Here is a 22,493-nt window from a genome sequence, read left to right on the forward strand (position 1 = left end):
TGTTATTTTTAGTAATAGGAGGAATATTTTAGGACACCCAAAATAGTATATTTGACTGTAATTATGGAACGGAGGGAGTATTAAATTATCATTTAATACATAATCTGTATTGATATGAATTCACACAAGTCAGTTACAGCCAAATTTTGTGACTTTTTTTTTTTTAATGAACTTTCTTTACCAAAGTGATTGGTACATAAAATTAAACATGTGAGGATGCCTTTTATGACCTTGTTCAATAAACTCACTAGCTTAGAGATAATATCAGTGACATAGAGTTAACTTAAAAACTCATATGTGATTTGTGACTAATTATTGTTTCACATTAAAAAGGATTTGTGACTAATTATTGTTTCACGTTAAAAAGGAGTATAGAAGATGATGAATAACCTTTCAAAAAAAAAAAAAAAAAAACAAAAAGAAGAAGATGATGTATAACAAATAAGTTTGATAAGTTTACACTAAGTCACTAATAATTACCAATTAATTTTAGGATTTTATCTTATCTGGGATTATAGATGGCCTTAAATGTCCTCCCTTGTTGGCTTAATGGCATAATAAGCTAGTCCATGTTTATATTAAGTCTCCCTCCGTCACTTTATTAGATGTCTATTTCTAGCATTTATTACTTACATAATAAAGAGAAGTAGACATCTAATTAAGAGACGGAGGGAGTATTAATTTTCTTTCTACCAAATTCAGTGGACATTAGCTACATACTCTAATTTGGTTAGTAAACGTGATGTATCAGTTGAGTTTTATTTAGTTTTTAACTCATAACTCCTATGATAATTGGCATGAAGAAAATGCTTATAAAGTTGAATTAGCTTAAAAACTATGTTGTGTACATACCCAAGTTGTCCACTCTAATACACTCCAATCAATGGGTTCTATCACACTTTTTGAACTCAATCTCTTTCATTCCATTGATCGTGTTCTCTTTTCAAAGCTAGTTACTACTTTGAAAATACAAGCATCTTATGGCCTTGTTGTTTTGGCTAGAGGATGCAAAACATTGCAAAATCATAAGCAAATTAGCGGATTTATCGGATAACTTTCTTGATGATGTAGTCAATGAAGTTGTTTTGTGCATCAATTGTCTTAAAACAAAGACACCAACTACTCATAATGGTAGCCTTCATCTCTTGTCAAGAATGATGGACAAAGAAATATCCTTGAAAATAATATGTGACATGAAATTCACCGCGATTAGTTGTGTAAAAGCTTATCTAAATGATGTTTGTGCTTGGATTTTTACTGACATTTTAATGCAAGTTTTGCAAATGTCCTCTAATTTGACCCTCAACCGTCCTCTTTTTGTTCCCGGTTTTCCTCATCGTACCTTCGGTCCACTTGAAATATTTATCGTACCTATAAATGCTATTGTTCCTAGTAAAGGGTTATGGGGTTGGAAATTAGAATTCGAAGCTCCAATTGAAGATAGGACCCTATTCCTCACATTTTCACGAGGTTTTCCGGTTTCTCAATAGGAAGTGATGCAATTTTTTACACAAATGTGTGGAAATTGTATAGAGAGCTTTGAGATGGAAGTGGTTAATAATCACTCATCAAAGGTACAATCTTTGTATGCTCGAATGGGCCTACGTTGTGTTGCCTACATGTATCAAATTATGAGAGGTAAACATCTTGCTATGTTTCGTTCAAAAGGTAAACATATTTGGGCTAGAAAGTTTGAGCGACGTGACCTCTAGTTTGAGGGGTCATGCATGGTTACTTTGGTTAATAATGTAACAACGAAAGGAATAAACGCTACCTAATGAATAAGTTTAATTTGAAGAGTATTGTGTCCTTTATCTGTTATACTATGTTTTTTTTTTTTTTTTTGTAAATACTACTATGCATCTCTTTTAAATGCAACACTTTGATTTTTATACTATTTTTTTTTTTTTAAAATACTACTATGCGTCTTTTTTAAATGCAACACTTTGATTTTTATACTATTTATATACTCTATTTTGACTAGCTTTTATTGATTTATGGTTAAAGAAAATATAGTCATGTGACTCATGTCTAGGATATATGGACCAAGTCCTAAAATATAAGATTTGGAATTGGAACCATTGGATATCGATTTCGGTTCCAATTTCGAGTATCCACTTAGATATATATTTGTTAGAATATAATACAAATTATAATATTTATCTAGGTCTATTTTCATTTATTACTTATATATTTATTTTATAAAATTTATTTAGCGTAACAAATGTAGCATAATCGGGTATTTAAACGGTTTCGGTTCCAAAAATTTGAGAATTGAAATTAGTTATTACTGGCTCTTTAATTGTGCTCGGAATTTTTGCTCACCCTTAGGGAGAGCTGTGAGCACGAGGCACGCGTCACGTTAGACATGAAGTACGTAGCGTGTTTGAGCAATTTAATCTAGCATAGTGGTTTATATAGTGCTTGGAAACTCTGGTAGGTTCCAAAGTTCGGTTACTGTTGCAAAACACATGCAAAAGATGGTAAAACCATCAAAATCAGAACTGAAGAGTTGCAGCATTAATGGCGCTCGATTCATGCAGCCCCTCCTTCCTGATTTCCTCAACTCCTTCGTATGTTTCTCCCTTAGCTCAGCAACTTTCATTCTTGTTTAGTACTAACTCTAAATTAGGTGACATATTTTGAATTTTGTCTTTTGTAATTTATTGAAATGAAAAATATGATGTTAAATCTGTTATAACTCTCTTAAGGTGTATTTTCAATTTATAAAATTTCAATAGTTTTAATCGTTGATAGTTAGAGAATCTACAAATGAATTTATGGAAAGTGATTTTGACATACCACCAATTGATTTTGACACACCCTTATACGAGAATGACATAGATAATTATACTCTCGCATAAGGCCATAAGGGTGTGTCAAAATCAATTTTGGTTTTGGTGTGCCAAAATCATTTCATGAATTTATGCATGAAATAACTTAATATTCCCTCCGTCAATGCCTAGTTCTCTTTATTATGTGAATAATAAATGCTAGAAATAAGTATCTAATTTAAATAGGCGTGTATTCCAATATGGAGAGTGTACTCCCTTTGTTTTAAAATGATTTCCAATTTAAATAGGCGTGTATGTCAATACATAATTTTGATGTATAATATTTTTAATTGTTAGAGGACCAACTCAACCATCTCAACCAACAGCTTAAGCTCAAAGAATATGTTTTATACTCTTTCACTCCCTCTCACATGAAAACACAGGCCCACCTATACTTGGTGCGAATCAATTCCACTTTGAAGGAGGGGCGGATGAGATTCGAATCCGTGACCTTTGTGTCACGCGAATGTTAGAGGACCTACTCAACCAAAAGCTTAAGGTGATGGTTGAGGTCAGAAATATGTTTTATACTCTATTATTAATGTACATAAATTACTGACATTAATCAAAGTGGTCAAGTGGATTATGTAAGTAGTGCAAAAGGCTAAATTGAGACATTTCTTTTGATATGGATGGAGTAAAAAGAAATGCGTTAACTAATTTAAACGAAAGAAGTAGGGGTCTAAGTTAAGCATTATTGAGGCCATCAAAAAATTTTAAGCATTAATGAACATTGGAGCATGTTAAGTCAAAGGCAAAACAACTACTTTGTACAAAAATCGAATGAAAAATAAGAGCTTGTCCGGGCCAGTTGTCTCAGCGATTATCAAAACCGTTTATCACATGTCATTTTCGTAAATAAATCAACAACTTTATTCAATTATGGAGCCCACATTAACAAAAAAAAGTTATTGATTTAATTACAAAAATGTCATGTGATAACAGTTTTTATTTCAAACTTGTATTTTTTGAAGGAAAACTTGTCTAGAAGGAACATATATGTTCACTTATTTGTTTAGAAGAACCTTATAAGTTTGTTTTGTTGTTTGGGGGACTTTGATGTCGGAATCTGGCCCTTTTCCCCCCAAACAACAAAACAAACTTATAAGGTCCTTTTAGGTCACTTTAAATATAGAGGGTCCTTCTAATAAGTGAACATATATGTCCTTTGTAGACAAATTTTCCTTTCTTGAATAACAATAATATGAAGTATCATTGACGGCCTATATGGATATCCTTGCTTCATTTGCATTTGAATGCAGTCATTTCCATTGTCATTCTCAAGGAAGCTGAAGAAGGAGTTGCAGGGTTGTCCATCCTCGACAGTGGTGTTGACAACAAAGGGTCAGCCTCACCGTCATTGGATTGTAGAAATCGAAGGTGGTCGCCATTTGTTAGATGGTTGGAAGAAATTTTGTGTTGATAATCAATTGGAAGTGAATGATGTTTTGGTATTTGTATATCAAAACAGCTTTATCTTCTGTGTCTCTGTCTATGACTCTGTTACCAAATGCGAGCTAAGATTTTCGTTGTCCTCCGATCACCATATTAAGCTCAATGGTACCTTCTACATAGCTTAGCTTCCTTATTTAACTTTTCTTCATTTTTTATAAGTTTTATACTTGACATAATGTTGCATTGATATTCTCAAATAATTTGTTGTGTAACATTGATATTACAAAGTGTTAAAACAAATATGAAATAGATGAAGTGAAATCAACAAAAAAGTGTGTTGTCAACCATAAAGTGTTCCATAAAAAGGCACACGTCTTATGTATTTTCATGTCAACCAAATGACCACTTAATTAAATTTTCGAATCATGTCATCATGATACTGCTATTGCTTAAACACTATGCTATTGGTGGTATTCATATTTTGATGCTTAACATAGTTTGTTCACTATAGGCTCAAGAAAGGAAAGATCCAAATTGAACATTCGATCTACTACTTTGTCAACTCGTAAAAGGAAACGGCAGGACTCTGAAACTGAAATTGCAACTTCATCAGTACCAAATAGGCAATGCCAATCCCCAAGCTGCCATATCACTCTCACTTCCTATAGTATAGAAAAAGGCATTGTTGTAAGTTTTTCATTAACATTTACTCGCAATTAAGTAGCCTATTATTTTACTTTCCAAGAATTTTGTTCTGATTTCTTCTGCCTATGCATATTTATTTATCTGTTGTTTTTTTTTTTTGCAAAGTATGATCTTATACTAACTTGTAATGTATGACTGTATGAGAATAATGAGCACCGAAACTACACCTTGTGAACCTCAAAGTTTCCTTACTCCCTCGAGGTTAGGGTACTTACATACGAACTCCGTATATGTTGGATTAGACCCTACAGAGTCCTTAGCGTAACATATTTATGTATTCCTAGTTTTGCAGACTTGCAGTAAGTTAAATTTCATATTGATTGATGAAGTATTTTATTTGCATCAAATGAGGATTCTAAGCAATGTTTATAGCTCAAAGATCATAATCCAATGCCTTTTTTTGTTGTTGCAATACGATATTAAATGTCACAGTATACTTAGGATCGATAACTATCTCCACTTGTTTCTCTTGTCAGTCTGTGACTTGTTTGATCAACATGCTTTCAGAATATCCACAGGAGAAACCAGCATCTGTCGCGCATAGTATTGCATATTATCTGCTGATACACTTGCCTGTTACATAAGTAGCTGTAAAATTGCAGATCATTTTACAAATCACCTATTAGTCTTCTGATAGTTCATGAAAAATAAGTGCAGTATCTTCCTAAATCTTTTGTGGTATCAAGTGGTCTCCGAAGGATGTGCTGTAACACGAGGGTCATAGATGGAAAAGGGAGGTCTTGGCAAGTGAAGCTAAATTACTGGAAATGTAACGGTCAAGCATATATTAGTAAAGGATGGAAACAGTTTCAAGTTGCTAACAATTTAAAGCCAAAAAATGTCATCAGTTTTCGGGTTCTTGAAGCTGGAAAATGTCCTGTCCTGAAATGCTATGTAAGTATGCTTTTCCTTAAAAGATCCTATTTTAATCAACTTAGTATTTTCCTTTAAACTGATGAATTCAAGTTTCCCTTGAATCTATGGATTGTTATTTGTTAAGACGAAAGAATTGCATTACTGAATTTTAAGTGAATTTATTGATAATATTTGAGCAGATATCAACTCGAGCATAGTATAATTTCAGAAAAGGTTACTCTTTTGGCTAAATTACTAGTTCCGGAATCAACATAGACTCAGCTCGATCCATTCTCTTGAGGGTGCTGGAATGTTAAAGAAATGTTGCCTATGTTGCTACTAGCTAGGTAAACACAATTAGCTGATTAGTGTTCATATTAAGATCGGTATGTAGTTATGTACTATAACAACATAAGTTCTTATGCTAGACTAACTTTTGGCAAAACATAATAGCTATTGATAATTTGCTGGCTATACCTTGTGGTTTTTCCGCGTGCTAAATCTACATTGTTGTTTGTTATTAGTACTTCTGTATAAAATTGCACCCCATTCCAACGAATGTAGCATGTAGTCCTTGCTATAAAGTTGTTTCGAATTAAGTACATGAATGCTTAATCTCCTTCACCCCAAAGAAGTCCTTATTTACTCCACACAAGCTTTCGTGGATGAATTTACCGAGGTAAGTACTCCAGGCACAAGGTGATTAAGTACCGGATAGTTGGCTTCCCTTGTCTCATGATTCCGGCCACCATAGTGTTGGGATTATTGGCATTTCCTTCCATTGATCGGAATAGAAGCAGCTAGCATTCGCGAAGCAGTTCATGATAAGCTTAATAGAAGGATCATCAAAGCCACATCTAATTTTGAACAGAAATCGTTGTCTTCCGATTGATCTCATATTCGGCTATATTTTAGACATGTCATATTCTCATCAACTATTAGCCAGTCCCAAACACATTAATATGTTTTTCTTCTTACTATTTTTTGTGAATTTATTACATTCAAAATAGAGGTGATAGGCTTGGCTCACTTGATATTGGGCCCAAAAGTCCATCACCTAGCCTAAAAGCCCTTTAATGTGGTCCAGTTTTAAGTCGACGATGGCCCTTTGATTTGATCAGCTCTACTTTAATTTAATTACAAACTTCAATTAAAGAAATACTGTGAGTCTGTGACATGTGATGATGTGAATAAATAATCAACTAGTAAAAGTAAAACCAATTAATTTGGAAATTACTATGGAAAAATGAGATTGGGAGAAAATTGATGTATATTAATATGAATTTGATTGGATTAGCTTGTGACTTCTTGGGTTTAATTGAAATATTTACTACTTCTATAATACGAAAACAAATCAAATAGACACAACACGAAAATGAATCAATCCAGTATGAGCCTTTCAGAAGCTCGGCATGGCATGTCATTAGGCATTATCTTAATCTAGCACGAGTACGATTAGGGATGACAATTCAATCCGAGTTTGATTCGAATCCAACTCGATCCGAAGAATAAAATTCAATCCAAATCTGTTTAAAAGTAGTCCAAATCCAAATCCAAATAAGAGGCGAATTGGATTTGGACCCTACGTAAAGTCTGACCAAGTTTAACCCGAGACAATATGATATAATAAATAAAGTTTATTAGGGAAAATTTATGCAATTATAGGTACATCACACATTACAAAAAAGAAATAAAGTATGCGGATCATTTAAAGGTCTGAATAAACGGATCAGATTCGAATCCTAAAATTACGAGTTGAATCGAACTCAGATTTGGACTTTTCGAATTTGGATTCAGATCTGAGTCCAGAGTCCATTTAGTAAACGGATCGGATTCAGATTTAGGTACATCCGACCCAAATCCTATCTGTTTTCATTCCTAAGTACGATGTACCAACCCAGTCCATTTTTGGCCAATTAAAGAAAAAAAATATATATTATCATGTAACCTGGATCGCACATGATTCATATTTATGAAAGATTAACACAACCTACCGTAACACAAGTTTTTCTTGAATCATTCCTAACCCGACTCACTTGATTACGAGGCATAACCTATGACACGTGGATTTGCCTAGTTCGATCTATGTCCAACTCTACTTCTACTTCCACACGCGGGAGGCCACGAATATAATTATGGTCCGCGTATCCCGAGGACGGGCCCTTAACCTGACCTCATCTTCTCCCAAAAAAAAAAAGTTGAAACTAATGTGAGCCCCATGCTCTAATTAAAATCAATCCGATTCGGAAATAGAATGGTCATAAGGAGACAACGATAAGAATGATAATAGGGTGAACTGTCACAGCAATATCATTCATGCTGGGCCTCCTGTTAGCATCCCCAGATTTGAAGCAAGATTTTCCAAAGGATCTGGAAGGATCCACCAAGGAAGCGGGGATAGCCTTTTGTTTTTGTTTTTTTTTTCTTCAAGGAGAATATTATTTATTGTTTCTTTTCTAAAGAAGATTTACCCTCAATAAAGTAGACTTTGTTAACGACTTTCTCCTTCATTTCCAACCATGTAATATTCCCATGTGCGAACGTACGTTTTCAATTTTTTGATTCTTATGTCTAGTCTAGGTGGTATAAAATATAAATCGATGATTAATAATACGAGTACATATTTTTATTTATTTTTTTAATGATAAAAATGATCAGTCTTGCAGGCTTTTAAATTTAGTATTTGCGGACCAAACACTTAAAAGAATGGAAGTAAAGGAGATGATAAGAGAATTCTTACCCCCATTTATCCTCATCATTTTGATAGGATTCGAACCCCATACCTTTAATACGTATTATCATACTCATATAAGGTTTGCTAATTGAATTGAAATCTTATGTACAAAATTATTGGCGTTGTAATTATTTTAGGTATACTGTCACATTTTGATCTCCTCCTAACACCAAGTGTAGATGTCATGTTCCAATAACAAGGTTAATTAAATAACCGCTCATATATTTGAAACTAATTCTTTGCCCGAGCAACGCTCGGATGTTCACTAATTTTTTTTTTATAAATTACGACTCTACATTGTTAGTTGTTTATAATCGTTTTTAATCAGCAATCTCACTTTTCTTTATTATATAATGTAAAAAAAAATATGTATTTAAAGTCGTTGTAATTGTTCTATTGTTTGGGTTATTGCTTAGGTGGTAGATTTTTTTTTTAAAAGATACATTATCGAAATAAATAAAGTTTTTGGAGGAAAACTTTTTTAATATAAACTCAACACGTGTACTCTAAGGATAAGGCTGGTGATTACTTTAGTATACAGTAAATATCGATTAGTAAGTTCTACAACTCTCAAACCTAATAAAATGGTTGAAAAATCTAAAGATGGGTGGATGAGTATATATGAGCAATTGGGAACAGTAATGAACAAAATTTTATAAAATACTTGTTGCACTTGTCAAGTTGATTTGCACTTGAGGTAAAAACTTTGAGGACAACAAGTGCATAGTACATTAAATAATAACTAGCTTTTTGGCCCGTTTAATGTACGGGTTATTACTTGGAGTTAATTATATGAAATAATTGTTTTAAATCTAAAACTTAAAGGAAAAAAAAACTGAGGGTGGTAAAACTGTGAAAGAAGATGAAGGAATTTATTTAGATATATATATACATGAAGATTGTGAAATATGAAAAGATATATTAGTTTAAATTATATTTACAATCTAGAAGATGAAAAGATTATTTTTATTATAATTCATATGTTTATGTAATAAGTACTAATTAATTGAACTTTATTTTATTATGGTGGAAATTGAACACTTCCCTTCTTACTTGAATATAAATATTAAGGGAGGTGACATGTGTTATATGGGGTATTGAGGGCATGTTCTCTTACGGTGAAATTCAGTTCAGTTAAGTTCAATTCAGCTCAGTTCAGTTCAGTTCAGTTCATTTCAGTTCAGTTCAGCTCAGCTCAGTTCAGTTCAGTTCAGGTCAACTCAGCTCCTAATTTCCTTCTCTTATAAAATATTCATTTCAGTTCAGTTCAGCTCGGCTCAGTTCAGTTCAGCTCAGCTGAGCTCAGCTCAATTCAGTCAATGAGAACAGACCCTGAGTGACTTGTGATGCCATGTGTCATGTAAAAAAATTGTGGTTTGTGTTTTTAAATACTAAGTATAGATGTACAATTAGAGTAAGCGATAAGTGATACGATACGACAATATACGATACGCACTAGACAAGAAAAAAAAAGGGTAATTGTGAAGGAATGTGAGTTACTCTTTTTGTTAAAAGACCAACTCAACCAAAAGCTTACGTTTGGGCTAGAAGTGTGGATGCAGCATGGGCCCAAACACATACCCAACGCTTAATATTTCACTTGAAAGCGGGGGGTGGATGAGATTCGAACTCGTGACTTTTGTGTTATGATGGCTCTGATACCATGTTAAAGGCCAGGACTAACTCAACTAAAAGGTTAAATTGATGGTTGAGACCCGGGAATGTGTTTTATACTCTATCACTTTCTAATACTAGAATAAAAACAACATAACACGACACTTTTGCTTGCTCAATGAATAGTGTTGAGCTTTTAATGTAGCGTTTAACATGATTTATGTCAGCTTTGATTTATGCTCCGTATATTACTTCATACTTTGTATATCTTAAGAAATGATTTTAAGGGGTAAGTTTTAGCATCTCCAATAGACGTACAATGGTAAGTTACAATGTTTTGTAGTTTTCTTTGCCACATCAATTTAAAAGCTATGACACTTGATAACTATTAAGCGTTTCAATGGTGCGCTACAACATCTTTTAACTTGCAATTGTTAAATTAAAATAAAATCAAATAGTTGTACATATATATATGTCACAATATGATTGAAGTTTCCCTTAAAGTATATATATATATATATAAATATATATATATATATATATATATATTTGAAGTTTAGTTGTTTATTTTTCAAATCAAGCATGTAGCTTGTTTGGAATATAATAGCTTATTTTAATAGAATATTATACAAAAAAATAGAGAAAAGTTACTAAAAAGGGAAACATTTTATTTATTTAAACATGAAAAAAGTATTACACTCAATTTAATACTAAGTGTATGTGTACCTTATTATTAAGATAGAGGGGTTGGTGTCGATTAACATTACAAAAGGAGCAATTTAGGTATTTCACTAGATGAAATGGGTATCATTAGATAACCTTATTCAATAAAATATCATAAACAACCAAACCTTAACAAAAAAAAAAATATATTGAAAAGTTATCATTTACCTTTGGGGCATCCTAAGTCACATCAAACAAGCATGACATACTAATTCAAAATAAAACGTTTCTTAAAATAGGATAGGTTTCTTAAAATAGGATAGGTTAGTTTATAAACCTAATTACAAATTTTTAATTAGAATAATTCCCATTAATTAAATAAAATCCAATACTTAAACCCATAAAGAAAAGGTCAAAAGCCATACCCATTCACCACACAACATGGGTTTGATGGTGGCTTATCCTTATATCGAAGAGTCAAACAAATCCACCCAAAACCCAAGATATCTTGATCTTGGTATAGCATATATTTTCTATTTTGACGAAGATTTTCTAATCTTAGAAAATCAAGAATAAAGATATTGCTAAAAAGACTCGTACCAAAATTATAAAATTTAAATTCAAACTTTTTAATCAAATTCAAACTTTATTTTATTTTTAATTTAATCGACCCCACAAAATAAAATATGCCGACAAAAGAAATCCCGCAGATCCTCCTACGTATCCCTTCGAATCTCTTTCCTCAACTGTCCAAATCTCCTGAATCATTAATTTTTCTTACCCTCTTAAATAAAACCCCCCAACACATAACCTTATTTCCATTATTCCTATTCTCATTCTCTCTTCTTTACCTTTCTCTCTCTTGCCTTTACTATTTTTCCGTCCTCCGGTTTTTTTTAAGTGTTACACTTTCTTTCATTCGTCGCTAAAGCTCAAGTTGGAAGATAAAATTTAATCGATGGATACCCAATTTCATGTTCTTGCTGTCGATGATAGCATCATTGATAGGAAATTGATTGAGAGACTCCTCAAAACTTCCTCATTTCAAGGTACTTTAATTTCTCTTAATTTTAATGGTGTGGCGAGTCACATATAAGAATTTTAATTTTGTTTGTTGCGTGTTTGTTTTTTCATGTTATCTGACCTTTGAATTCGTTATTTTTTGCAGTTACCGCAGTCGATTCACCAAACAAGGCTCTAGAATTTCTGGGTTTGAGAGGAAATCAAGGGAGTTTCGACGAATCATTAGCAAACAAAGTTAACATGATAATCACAGATTACTCAATGCCAGGAATGACAGGGTATGAATTATTGAGGAAAATCAAGGAATCAGAAAGATTTAGGGATATTCCAGTTGTAATTATGTCTTCAGAAAATATTCCTGCAAGAATTAACAGGTGTTTGGCTGAAGGAGCAGAGGAATTCTTCTTGAAACCTGTGCAATTATCTGATGTTGATAAGCTTAAACCCCATTTGTTGAAGAGCAAAGTTAAGGATTTTTGCAAATTTCAACAACATAGAAGGTTGTTAACTTGGTATTCTGATGCTCAAAATTTATGCCAAAGATGCATATAAGTTTCAAATTATATTCGAGTTTTGAATGAGATGGATAGAATTTCAAGTTGTTTGACTTGAATTGGAGATTGGGCTTTCGGAAATGGTTCGAGGAGGTTCAGATGCACGCAACTTTATGGTTAATCAATATCGACGGAATTAACATGGGTTGTTCGGGTTGATCCATAAGCAAGCTAATTGGAGATTATATTGGCTTTTGAAATGGCCCAATTAGTACATGGTGTATCATCAAACAAAATTGTAGATGTGAATTTTCTTAACTTTAGTCAAAATCCAAATTAGAGGTGTTAATTTTTATTCGCGACAATATTCTTTTAGATTGTTTGAGAGGAATTTTTGTTCATGGTCCTCTTTATAGATCTGTATCTGTATATATCCAGACCTAAGTGAATAATTTGCAATAACATTAACAATGAATTTTTGTTCTTTGTGCAAGATTTTGAGGTTCATCCTCTTTTATTTTTCTTGTAACCTTTACCAAATTTTATTAGAATAATCAGAACAATCAATAAATTTCAATTACTAGACGTAGAATAACTTCTTTGTACAAACTTTGGAAGGTCAAAATTACTCGTGACATCATTTAAAATAAATGTACACGGTTTAATGGTAAAAAAACTTCTTTCCCATTTAAAAAATGCGATTAAACATCTTTATCATCGGAGATCCTTACAATCAGTACGGGTAATTAAAAGTTGACGGAAATTAACTATTATTCGGTATGACATAAATTAAGATCATAGAGAATATTTATTTCTTCTTCGTTACTCTTGGCTAATATAAAACCATATTTTAGGGAACCAAATAATCCTGTTGAGATCTTCAATCGTGGCCTTGTTGTCAATAAAAGTATCTTTTGCGCTGGATATAATTGATTTTTCTTAAGAATCGAAACCCAACAACCACTTGGTGAAATTAGTTGGAACAATACGGTATGGATTATATCTTAAGGAACATTATTTGTTTTATTATCAACCTTCAAAGCAATTGCTTTTGGTAATGGCTCCAGCTATTAAAATTAAGAGCATTTAATAAAATAAAATTTTAAATGGCTGTTCTGTTACTCAAGTTCATTATTAGCCTGTTCTGTTCAGCTTAATTTCAATTCAGTTCAGTTCAGTTCTTAGTTTTTTTTTTCTCTCATAAACAATTCATTTCAGCTCTGGTTCAGTTCAGTTCAATCCAGTTCAACCCTAATCAATTCAATTTAATTATTTTCAGTAAATCGAAACAACACCTTAAATAATCCATTTAATAATTTAGTTCAGCTAAATGATAAAGGGAGAAAAGCAATATTATGCTGGCTATTAATTACATCGTTGTCTCACATTAACTTCCAAAACTTATCATGTTTATTATTTTCGACTTTTACAAATCAATCACATAAGCTTAAAAAAGTAGGTGAAAATTAGGCCAAAAACACAAAGTTCACACATTTCAATTTGGTTTGGTTTGTTTTTAGAAAACCGAATTACTATTTGGTTTGGTTTTGACCGAATAGTAATTCGGTTTGGGCTAAAAACCGTAAACTGAACTTTTACCCTATATTCAATACCTATTATTGATTTTCAAATGTTGAAGTGATTTGATGTGCAATTATGAAGTTGATTTTATTGTTCCAATTAATCAAATTATAAAAAAAATGTAATTGATGAATTCATTATTGAAAAAAGGTATTTTCAAATTATTTTTTATTTTATGTTCTAATTATTGTTTTTGTGTTATTTTCTAAGGTTGAGGATGATGTTATTTTGAACAATTATTGTTTCGTACATGCACGTGTACCATTCGTATGGTACACCCGAAAAAACATTACCCTATAAATTAAAGAACATAACTTATAAATAAAAGATCATTACATATAAATGAAACAACATTACTTATAAATAAAAGAACATACACTAGTAGAAAAAACGTAATGGCAAGCGGTTCAAACCCCTTAATGGCAAGCGGTTTTGAACCGCATGGGCTTAGGGGGCTTGCCAATATCCATTTAATTGGCAAGCGGTTCAGAACCGCTTGTCATAGGGGAGAATGACAAGCGGTTTGGCGCCAAAACTACTTGCCATAATATTATGTCAAGTGTAATGGCAAGCGGTTTGGCGCCAAACCGTTTGCCATTTGTTTAATTTTTTTTTCCAAAATTAATATTAATTAATAATAATAGTATTAGTGACCTGTTTTGATATACATATTAATCTGTCATTATAAAAATTATTATTATTATTATTATTAATTAATTAATATTAATAATAATTAAAATATTACAAATTTAAGAATAATAATACAATAACAACAATAAAATGCATAATAATAACATATATAACACTCACAAATAATATATAGTACTAATTATATATAATTAATGTACATATAAAAAAAAGATAGTAACTAAATATTGTTCATATATAATAACAAAAAAACTCAAGCTCACTAATATAATTCTACCTAGATGCCATCAAATGTCACGAAAAAAGCCCACATTTATTCTACTGCTTACATAACCTATAAATAAAAAGGAAAATTTGTAATTATTAATCCCAACTTTAGGCCATTTACTTTGAGTAATCCCAACTATCCATTATTCGTGAATAATCCCAACTTTGGGGGGTATTGATTTTTATCAGGTCCAAATGACTGATTACCTGAAGAGAAGATGTTTTTTTTTTAAAAAATCGCCACATGTCAAGCTCTAAATGGTCCAAAAAATGTCCTAAAAAAATCGTCAATCCACGACTGCTTCTACCCCCAGCCCTAAACAACTGGCGACTGCTTTCACCCCTAGCCGGCGACACAACCGATGCCGACAACCTTCCCTTATCCCGAAAAATCCCCCCTCGCTGAGGCCCATCCCCCTTATAAGAAAATACCTCCCAAACAACCCATTGCGAACCACTAGCCCCCGCTTGCTTCCGCCGCAAAAATTGAACCCTAACCCATTGGCTACTGCAAATTTGCCCAAAAAACCACCATTATTGCTTGGTGTGCGCGTTGCATGGTCTTCCTGGTGCGTGCATTGCGGTGGAGCAGCCAAATCAAAGAAGTGGAAGGGAAGGGGGTGTTTTACAGGTCGGGGGAAAGGAAGGGGAAGGGTTTTGGGGTGGAAAATAAAATTTCTGGACGGGGGAAGGGTGGGGATGTAACACCCCCAAATCTCCCTCTACGGAAATACTAGTATAATACGTATAAATATACCGTAGAGATAGACTTAGGCGTATTACCGCCGCGTGAAAACGCAAGACTACTCAAACTTATTAAAAATAAACCAATACTTTGCAGCAGAAACTTCAATACTCTTCTTTATTAATAATATAACCATAATAGTAACCAATGTTATGAGTACTCCAAATAGATACAAGACCAAATTCCTAATTTAGTGAAAACCAATCCCGGGACTCCAATGCATCATTTATTGACTCCAACCTGAAAATAAGCAACACTGCTTACCATTACGGTAAACAGGGCGAACCAAAACAAATAAGAAGTACGGGTTAGAAAAATATGCTAAGTACGGTAAGTGCAAGATAATTAAACTCAATTTATTCGCAAACATGCTTTAAAACCAATTTCCAATAAATAGTCCAATAATTCCAAACTATGGTTTAAAACCAATTCTCAATAATTCCAATATCAATAATCAATAAAACCAAATCCAATTATTTTAAAACCAATTCCTCATATTAAAACCAATTCATCTCCCAAGTGTGCACACCCCCCAAGCTAGTCTCCTTATGTTACAAGGCTATTCTTGAGGAAAGATGGTCATGCAAAGTCCAAGGCCTTATCAATAAACCAAATCCGCATAGTGGGATTACCAACATGCTTATAAAGCATAAATAATAATAAATCCATGATTCAATAAATTCTCTTTTAAATCCAATAATTCAAACTTTAATAATAATAATTCAAACTTCTTTTAATAAATTCAACATGCTTTTAAAATCAATCCTTTAAACATACTTTTAATTCATAAACCATAATTCAATTTAATTTAATTCAATCCATTATAAAATCATTTAAACATGTTATTCAAATCGATCACTTTCAAGGTATCTAGCCACCTAACGTACCTTGATCTTCACTTAGCCAACAACACTTCAAAAGAACTCTCAAGTAGCTTGATCAAAAACACCCTACAAGAAATATAACCTTAATCAATATAAGGTTAACAAATAATCACAAATAATTAAATTGAACCCTCCCAACTAAATGTACATGAACCTCTTAAATTAATTCAACATGAACATTATTAAAATATGATTTTATATAATTAAAAATACTCATAATAATTTTATATTAATCTCCCATAATAATAATAATTGAATAAAAGAAAAGGAGAAGAAAAGAATTGGATTTGCGTAGGAAATAAAAGGCATAACTTTCAGAGGCTATAACTCCTTTTATATAGCTCCGAATTGGGTGATTCTTGATCCTAACCTCAAGGATTTTTTGAGAGGAACAACGTTTTGTGAAACGTCACTACCCCAAAAACGGACCATAAGTGCCCAAAAATTGGCTTCAAAGATGAACAAGATGATTTGTGTAAAATTGAGGAGAAGAAAAGGAAGAGAATTGGTGTGAAGAATGTGAGAGGTATGAAGGGGTATTTATAGGCTAGTATGAGCATGAATTATGGTAGGAAAATGTAATTAGGGTTTAAGAGATTACTTGGAGAAGTGAGCAAAAATTTAAAGAAAGTTTTGATATTTGAAGGGATTGTGTATAATTGAATACGAAAGGTATGTATGTCATGAAAAATGTTAAGGAAATTGGAATTGCTTGGGGAATAATTAAGAAGAATGAAATGGAAAGAAAATATAATAATTGGATATCAAAAAGATGGAGAATTAGAATTATGGAAAATAGGAGATTTTAGGGAGATAATTAAAAAATACAAATTACCAAAATATTTTCCTAAAATCTTTATGGGATGGCCAAAATTATTGAGCTTTCCCAAGCTCATATTTTTGGCCTTCCTATTTAGTATTTAGGAATATATTTTGCTAGCTTAAAGGAATTAAAAATAATTGTGTAAATAATATTTATTGTAATAAATAATTAAATAATAAAATACCAAATATTCACCAAATAATTTAACTAATAAAACCAGATTTTATACATAAGAAAATCTGAAATTATTAGCTAAATAAATGGGATTTTTGGACTTATTAAAATAATAATAAAATATAGCTTTTGCCTTAATTAAAATATCCGAAATATATAAATAATCCGGTTTTTAAAATAGGATAAATGGATAATAAATCTTATCCAAAATAATGATTAGTTTTCAAAATACTTTTGGCGCCAAAATTCAAATATTATTTTGGCACCAAATAATAAATTTACTAAAATACCTTTTTTATAAAATAATTCCTAATAAATTAATTAGGAAAATACATATGAAAATACCGGGTATTACAGTCTACCCCCCTTAAAATAAGTTTTGACCCGAAACTTGGTCAAAAGAAACGAAGATTATTTTGAAATTATTGGTTCATGCACATCCTAACTTGACTCAAGACTCCAACTTAACTCAAGTAAGACTCGAAATCACTCAAAAATGACTCGAAAAGTAGACGCACGAAACTCTATCGCCCTCTACCCCCCTTAAAAGGAGTTACGCCCCGTAACTCGACCATTAACCTTAGGCAAACAGTTCTGGGTAACGTTTCCTCATATCAGCCTCAGCTTCCCATGTGGCCTCTTCAGTTTTCTGATTTGACCACAATACTTTCACAATGCTCACATCCTTGTTCCTTGTGCTCCTGACCTTAGAGCCAAGAATCTTTACTGGTCTTTCCTCATAAGTCAAATTCTCATCCATCTCAATGGTTTCTGGTTGTAACACATGTGTCACATCAGGAATATACTTTCGGATTTGGCTCACATGGAACACATTGTGAACCCTTTCAAGCCCGTTAGTTAAATCCAACTTATAAGCCACTTTTCCCACTTTCTGAATGATCTCATAAGGCCCTATGTACTTTGGGCTTAATTTTCCTTTCTTCCTGAACCTCATCACACCTTTCATGGGTGAAATCTTTAACAAAACCTTCTCTCCTACTTCATATTCCTCTTCCCTCCTTTTCAAATCAGCATAACTTTTCTGTCGATCTTGGGCTGCTTTAATCTTTTCTTGGACCAACTTGACCTGCTTCACCATATCCTCAATCATTTCTGGTCCAAGTACCATAGTTTCACTTATATCATTCCAACATACTGGGCTTCTACACTTTCGACCATACAAAGCTTCAAACGGTGCCATCCCAATGCTTGCATGGTAACTGTTGTTGTAAGAGAACTCTATCAAATCCAAGTGGTCTTCTCAAGACCCTTGATACTCCATCACACAAGCTCTTAACATGTCCTCCAATGTCTGAATCGTTCTTTCTGTCTGACCATCTGTCGCAGGATGAAATGCCGTGTTCATTAACAACTTAGTTCCCATCACCTTTTGCAAACTTTGCCAAAAGTTAGACAAAAACCTTGAATCTCTATCCGAAATGATATCCGTGGGTACCCCATGGTACTTCACCACAAACTTCACATAAGCTCTTCCCAATTGATCCATGGTCCAAGTACTTCTCATGGGTATGAACGCTGCTGACTTGGTCAACCTGTCCACTATCACCCAAATAGTGTCATTTCATGCCTTGGTCCTTGGCAAAGCTCCCACAAAATCCATAGAAATCGAATCCCATTTCCACTTGGGCACCTCCAAGGATTGGACCTTTCCTTGAGGCCTACGATGCTCAATCTTCACCTTCTGACATGTCAAACACTTAGCAACAAATTCAGCCACTTCTTTCTTCATATTGGGCCACCAAAAAGTCTTATTCATGTCCTTATACAACTTATCCCCTCCAGGATGCATTGAATAAGGATAATTATGGGCTTCTTCCATCAATCTTTGCTTCAAATCACTACGATTCTGCGGCATACACCATCTTCCCTTAAAGAATGCTTCCCTCATCACCAATGGTGAAATCCAACACTTGCCCTTCATCAATCTTCTTCTTAATTGCTTTTAACTTCTCATCTTCCAATTGACTATCCCTTATCTCATCATAAATGGATGGTTGAACCACCAAGGCATTCAACATCCTAGCCACTTCACCATGTTCCATAACCTCCAAGTTCAACTTCTGAAATTCCACACACAACTGATCTGGGACTACCATCACATTCACTGTATGTTCTGACTTTTTGCTCAAAGCATCTGCCACCACATTAGCCTTTCCCTCATGATACTGAATATCCAATGTATAATCACTCATATACTCCAACCATCGTCTCTGTCTCCCATTCAAGTGCGTCTGGGTGAAAATGTACTTCAAACTCTTATGATCCGTGAAAATCCTACAAGTCACCCCATACAAGTAATGTCTCCAAATCTGCAAGGCAAACACTATTGCAGCTAACTCCAAATCATGGGTTGGGTAATTCCCTTCGTGAACCTTCAACTGCCTCGAGGCATACGCAATCACCCTTCGATTCTGCATCAACACACATCCCAATCCCAACCTCGATGCATCACTATACACGTCATATAGATCACTCTCATCCGGCAAAGCCAGCACAGGTGCTGTAGTTAACCTTTCTTTCAAGATCTTAAATGCCTCCTCACACTCTTGGGTCCATGAGAACTTATGATCCTTTTTCATCAAACTTGTCATGGGCTTCGCGATCCTTGAAAAATCCTTCACAAACCTTCTATAATAGCCTGCTAAACCCAAGAAACTCCTTAAATCCGACACACACTACTAGAAAAAGGCTCATTTCCGACGGAAAAATTCCGTCGTAACCACCCCAAAATCCGTCGGAAAACCCGTTTCCGACGGAATTCCGTCGCAACCGTTTGTCGAAAAACCCTTTGTAGGAAAATTGTCTTCTTCCGACGGAATTTCCGTCGGAAACACTTTTCCAACGAAATTTCCGACGGAATTTTCCCTCGAAAGAGGTTTTTCAGCGTCATAAAAATCCGTCGGAAATTTCCGACGAAAATTTCCGACGAAATGAAATTCCGTCGGAAATTTCCGACGAAAATTCCGTCGGAAACTGTTTTTGCGAAATTAAAAAAAAAATACGCCGTGCCACCACTGGCACGGCGTATCACCCACCTCTAACCACCAGCCCCCTAACACATTCGGCCGTTCCACTACCCACAACCACCAAAACCCCTACCAACCTAACCCTAACCCACACAAACGAGCCCAGATCTACCACCCCACCACCCACCAAAAACCACCACCGCCACCACCAAAACAAACCATCACAACCCAAAAATTAAACAAAAAAAAGAAAAAAAATAATAAATCCCAACCCAACACCCAGAAACCCGAATAAAAATTGAAAACAAGACAAAAAAAAAATTATAATAAAATCCCAACCCAACACTCAACACCCAAAAAATTTAAATCCCAACCCAACAACCAATAACCCGAAAAAAATGAAAACAAGACAAAAAAAAAAGATAAAAATTCAGAACAAAAAAATTAAAAACAAAAGATTAAAAAAAACAGTAGATCTACTACACTTACCATAACGATTCAACCACAACAACCGAAATTTGTCTTGAAATTGGTTATATAAGGCCAAATTCGACCATGGAAACACTAGATCTAGCCTTTCCATGGTCGAACTTGACCTTAATACCATAAATTCGAATTAAAAAAAACACGCTGGAGCATTTGAAGGCCACCTTTGCCGGAATTTAACAGCAAAGAGAAAATAGAAAGGAGTAGCGAAGGAGAGGAGAGGGAGTAGCGAAGGAGAGGAGAGATAAAGAGAAGAGAGGGAGACTAAAGAGAAGAGAGGGAGAAGCGTTGAGGAGAGAGAGAGGAGAGATAAAGAGAAGAGGGAGAATGAAGAGAGAAGGGGAGTAGGGTGCGGCGAGAGAAGAGAGAGAAATGGGAGCTGAAATGAAGGGTAATGGGTTAGGGTTAGCTATTTATACAAAGTTTTCTTTTCTTAAAATAAATTTAGTTAGATGATTTTTGCGACGAAAAATTCCGTCGGAAATTTCCGACGGATTTAAATCCGTCGAAAATTATTTTGTTTCCGATGGATTTTTCCGTTGGAATATACTTTCCTACGAAAATTACGTCGGAACTGTTTGAAATCCGTCATAAATTTTCGACGGAACAAAATTCCGTCGGAAATTTCCCAGTTTGCGACGGATTTTCGGGCTCGTCGGAGAAATTCCGTCGGAAATCGGCCTATTTCTTGTAGTGACATTCTTTGGGGTTGGCCAATCACTCACAGCTCGAATCTTGCTTGGGTCCACCGAAACTCCGTCCTTGGAAATCTCATGGCCCAAAAATGCTACTTTCTCCAACCAAAACTCACACTTAGACAACTTGGCATAAAACTGATGATATCTTAAACATGACAACACTTGTCTCAAATGCTCCTTATGCTCTTCTTCATTCTTTGAATATATCAAAATATCATCAATAAACACCACTACAGACTTATCCAAGTATGGCCTGAAAATCCTATGCATCAAGTCCATGAACACTGCAGGTGCATTGGTCAAACCAAATGGCATAACTGTGAACTCATAATGACCATAACGGGTCCTAAAAGCACTCTTTGCAATATCTTGCTCCGCAATTCTCAACTGGTGATAACCCGATCTCAAATCTATCTTTGAAAATGCCCCTGCTCCTTTCAACTGGTCAAACAAATCATCGATCCTTGGTAATGGATACTTATTCTTCACTGTCACCTTGTTCAACTCTCGGTAATCAATACACAACCTCATACTCCCATCCTTCTTCTTTACAAACAATACTGGGGCTCCCCAGGGTGATGAACTAGGCCTAATATAACCTTTCTCCAACAAATCATCCAACTGGGTCTTCAACTCCCTCAATTCAGCTGAAGCCATCCTATATGGAGCCTTAGAAATAGGTCTAGTTCCAGGCACTAGATCGATAGTGAACTCAACATCCCTCACTGGTGGCATACCAGGAATCTCATCCGGAAACACATCTAGAAACTCTTCTACAACAGGAATACCCTCTTCACCTTTCTTTTCCTCACTTTCAAACTCTTGAACACTACACAAAAACAAAGGACAACCCTTCTTAACCAGCTTCTGTAGTTGCATTGCA

General features: G+C 34.0%; 1 protein-coding gene and 1 pseudogene across 1 annotated transcript; both read left to right on the forward strand.

Moving 5' to 3' along the window:
• Nucleotides 1–883: 883 nt before the first annotated feature.
• LOC110717660 lies at nucleotides 884–4,414 on the forward strand (annotated as a pseudogene).
• A 7,177-nt stretch (nucleotides 4,415–11,591) lies between these two features.
• On the forward strand, nucleotides 11,592–12,810 carry LOC110718397 (two-component response regulator ORR10-like). Its single transcript, XM_021897234.1, has 2 exons — nucleotides 11,592–11,849; nucleotides 11,969–12,810. The coding sequence occupies exons 1-2, from the start codon at nucleotides 11,759–11,761 to the stop codon at nucleotides 12,373–12,375; spliced, it is 498 nt and encodes a 165-aa protein (XP_021752926.1). The 5' UTR covers nucleotides 11,592–11,758; the 3' UTR covers nucleotides 12,376–12,810.
• The last annotated feature ends 9,683 nt before the right edge of the window (nucleotides 12,811–22,493 follow it).

This window comes from Chenopodium quinoa, unplaced genomic scaffold (assembly GCF_001683475.1).
Source record: "Chenopodium quinoa cultivar QQ74 unplaced genomic scaffold, ASM168347v1, whole genome shotgun sequence".
Taxonomy (NCBI): Eukaryota; Viridiplantae; Streptophyta; class Magnoliopsida; order Caryophyllales; family Amaranthaceae; genus Chenopodium; species Chenopodium quinoa.

Bases quoted from the DNA above. Each gene is read 5' to 3' on its own strand.
- LOC110718397 (XM_021897234.1), top strand. From the start codon at position 11,759: ATGGATACCCAATTTCATGTTCTTGCTGTCGATGATAGCATCATTGAT. The intron at 11,850-11,968 runs GTACTTTAATTT...TATTTTTTGCAG, and splicing joins CAAAACTTCCTCATTTCAAG to TTACCGCAGTCGATTCACCA.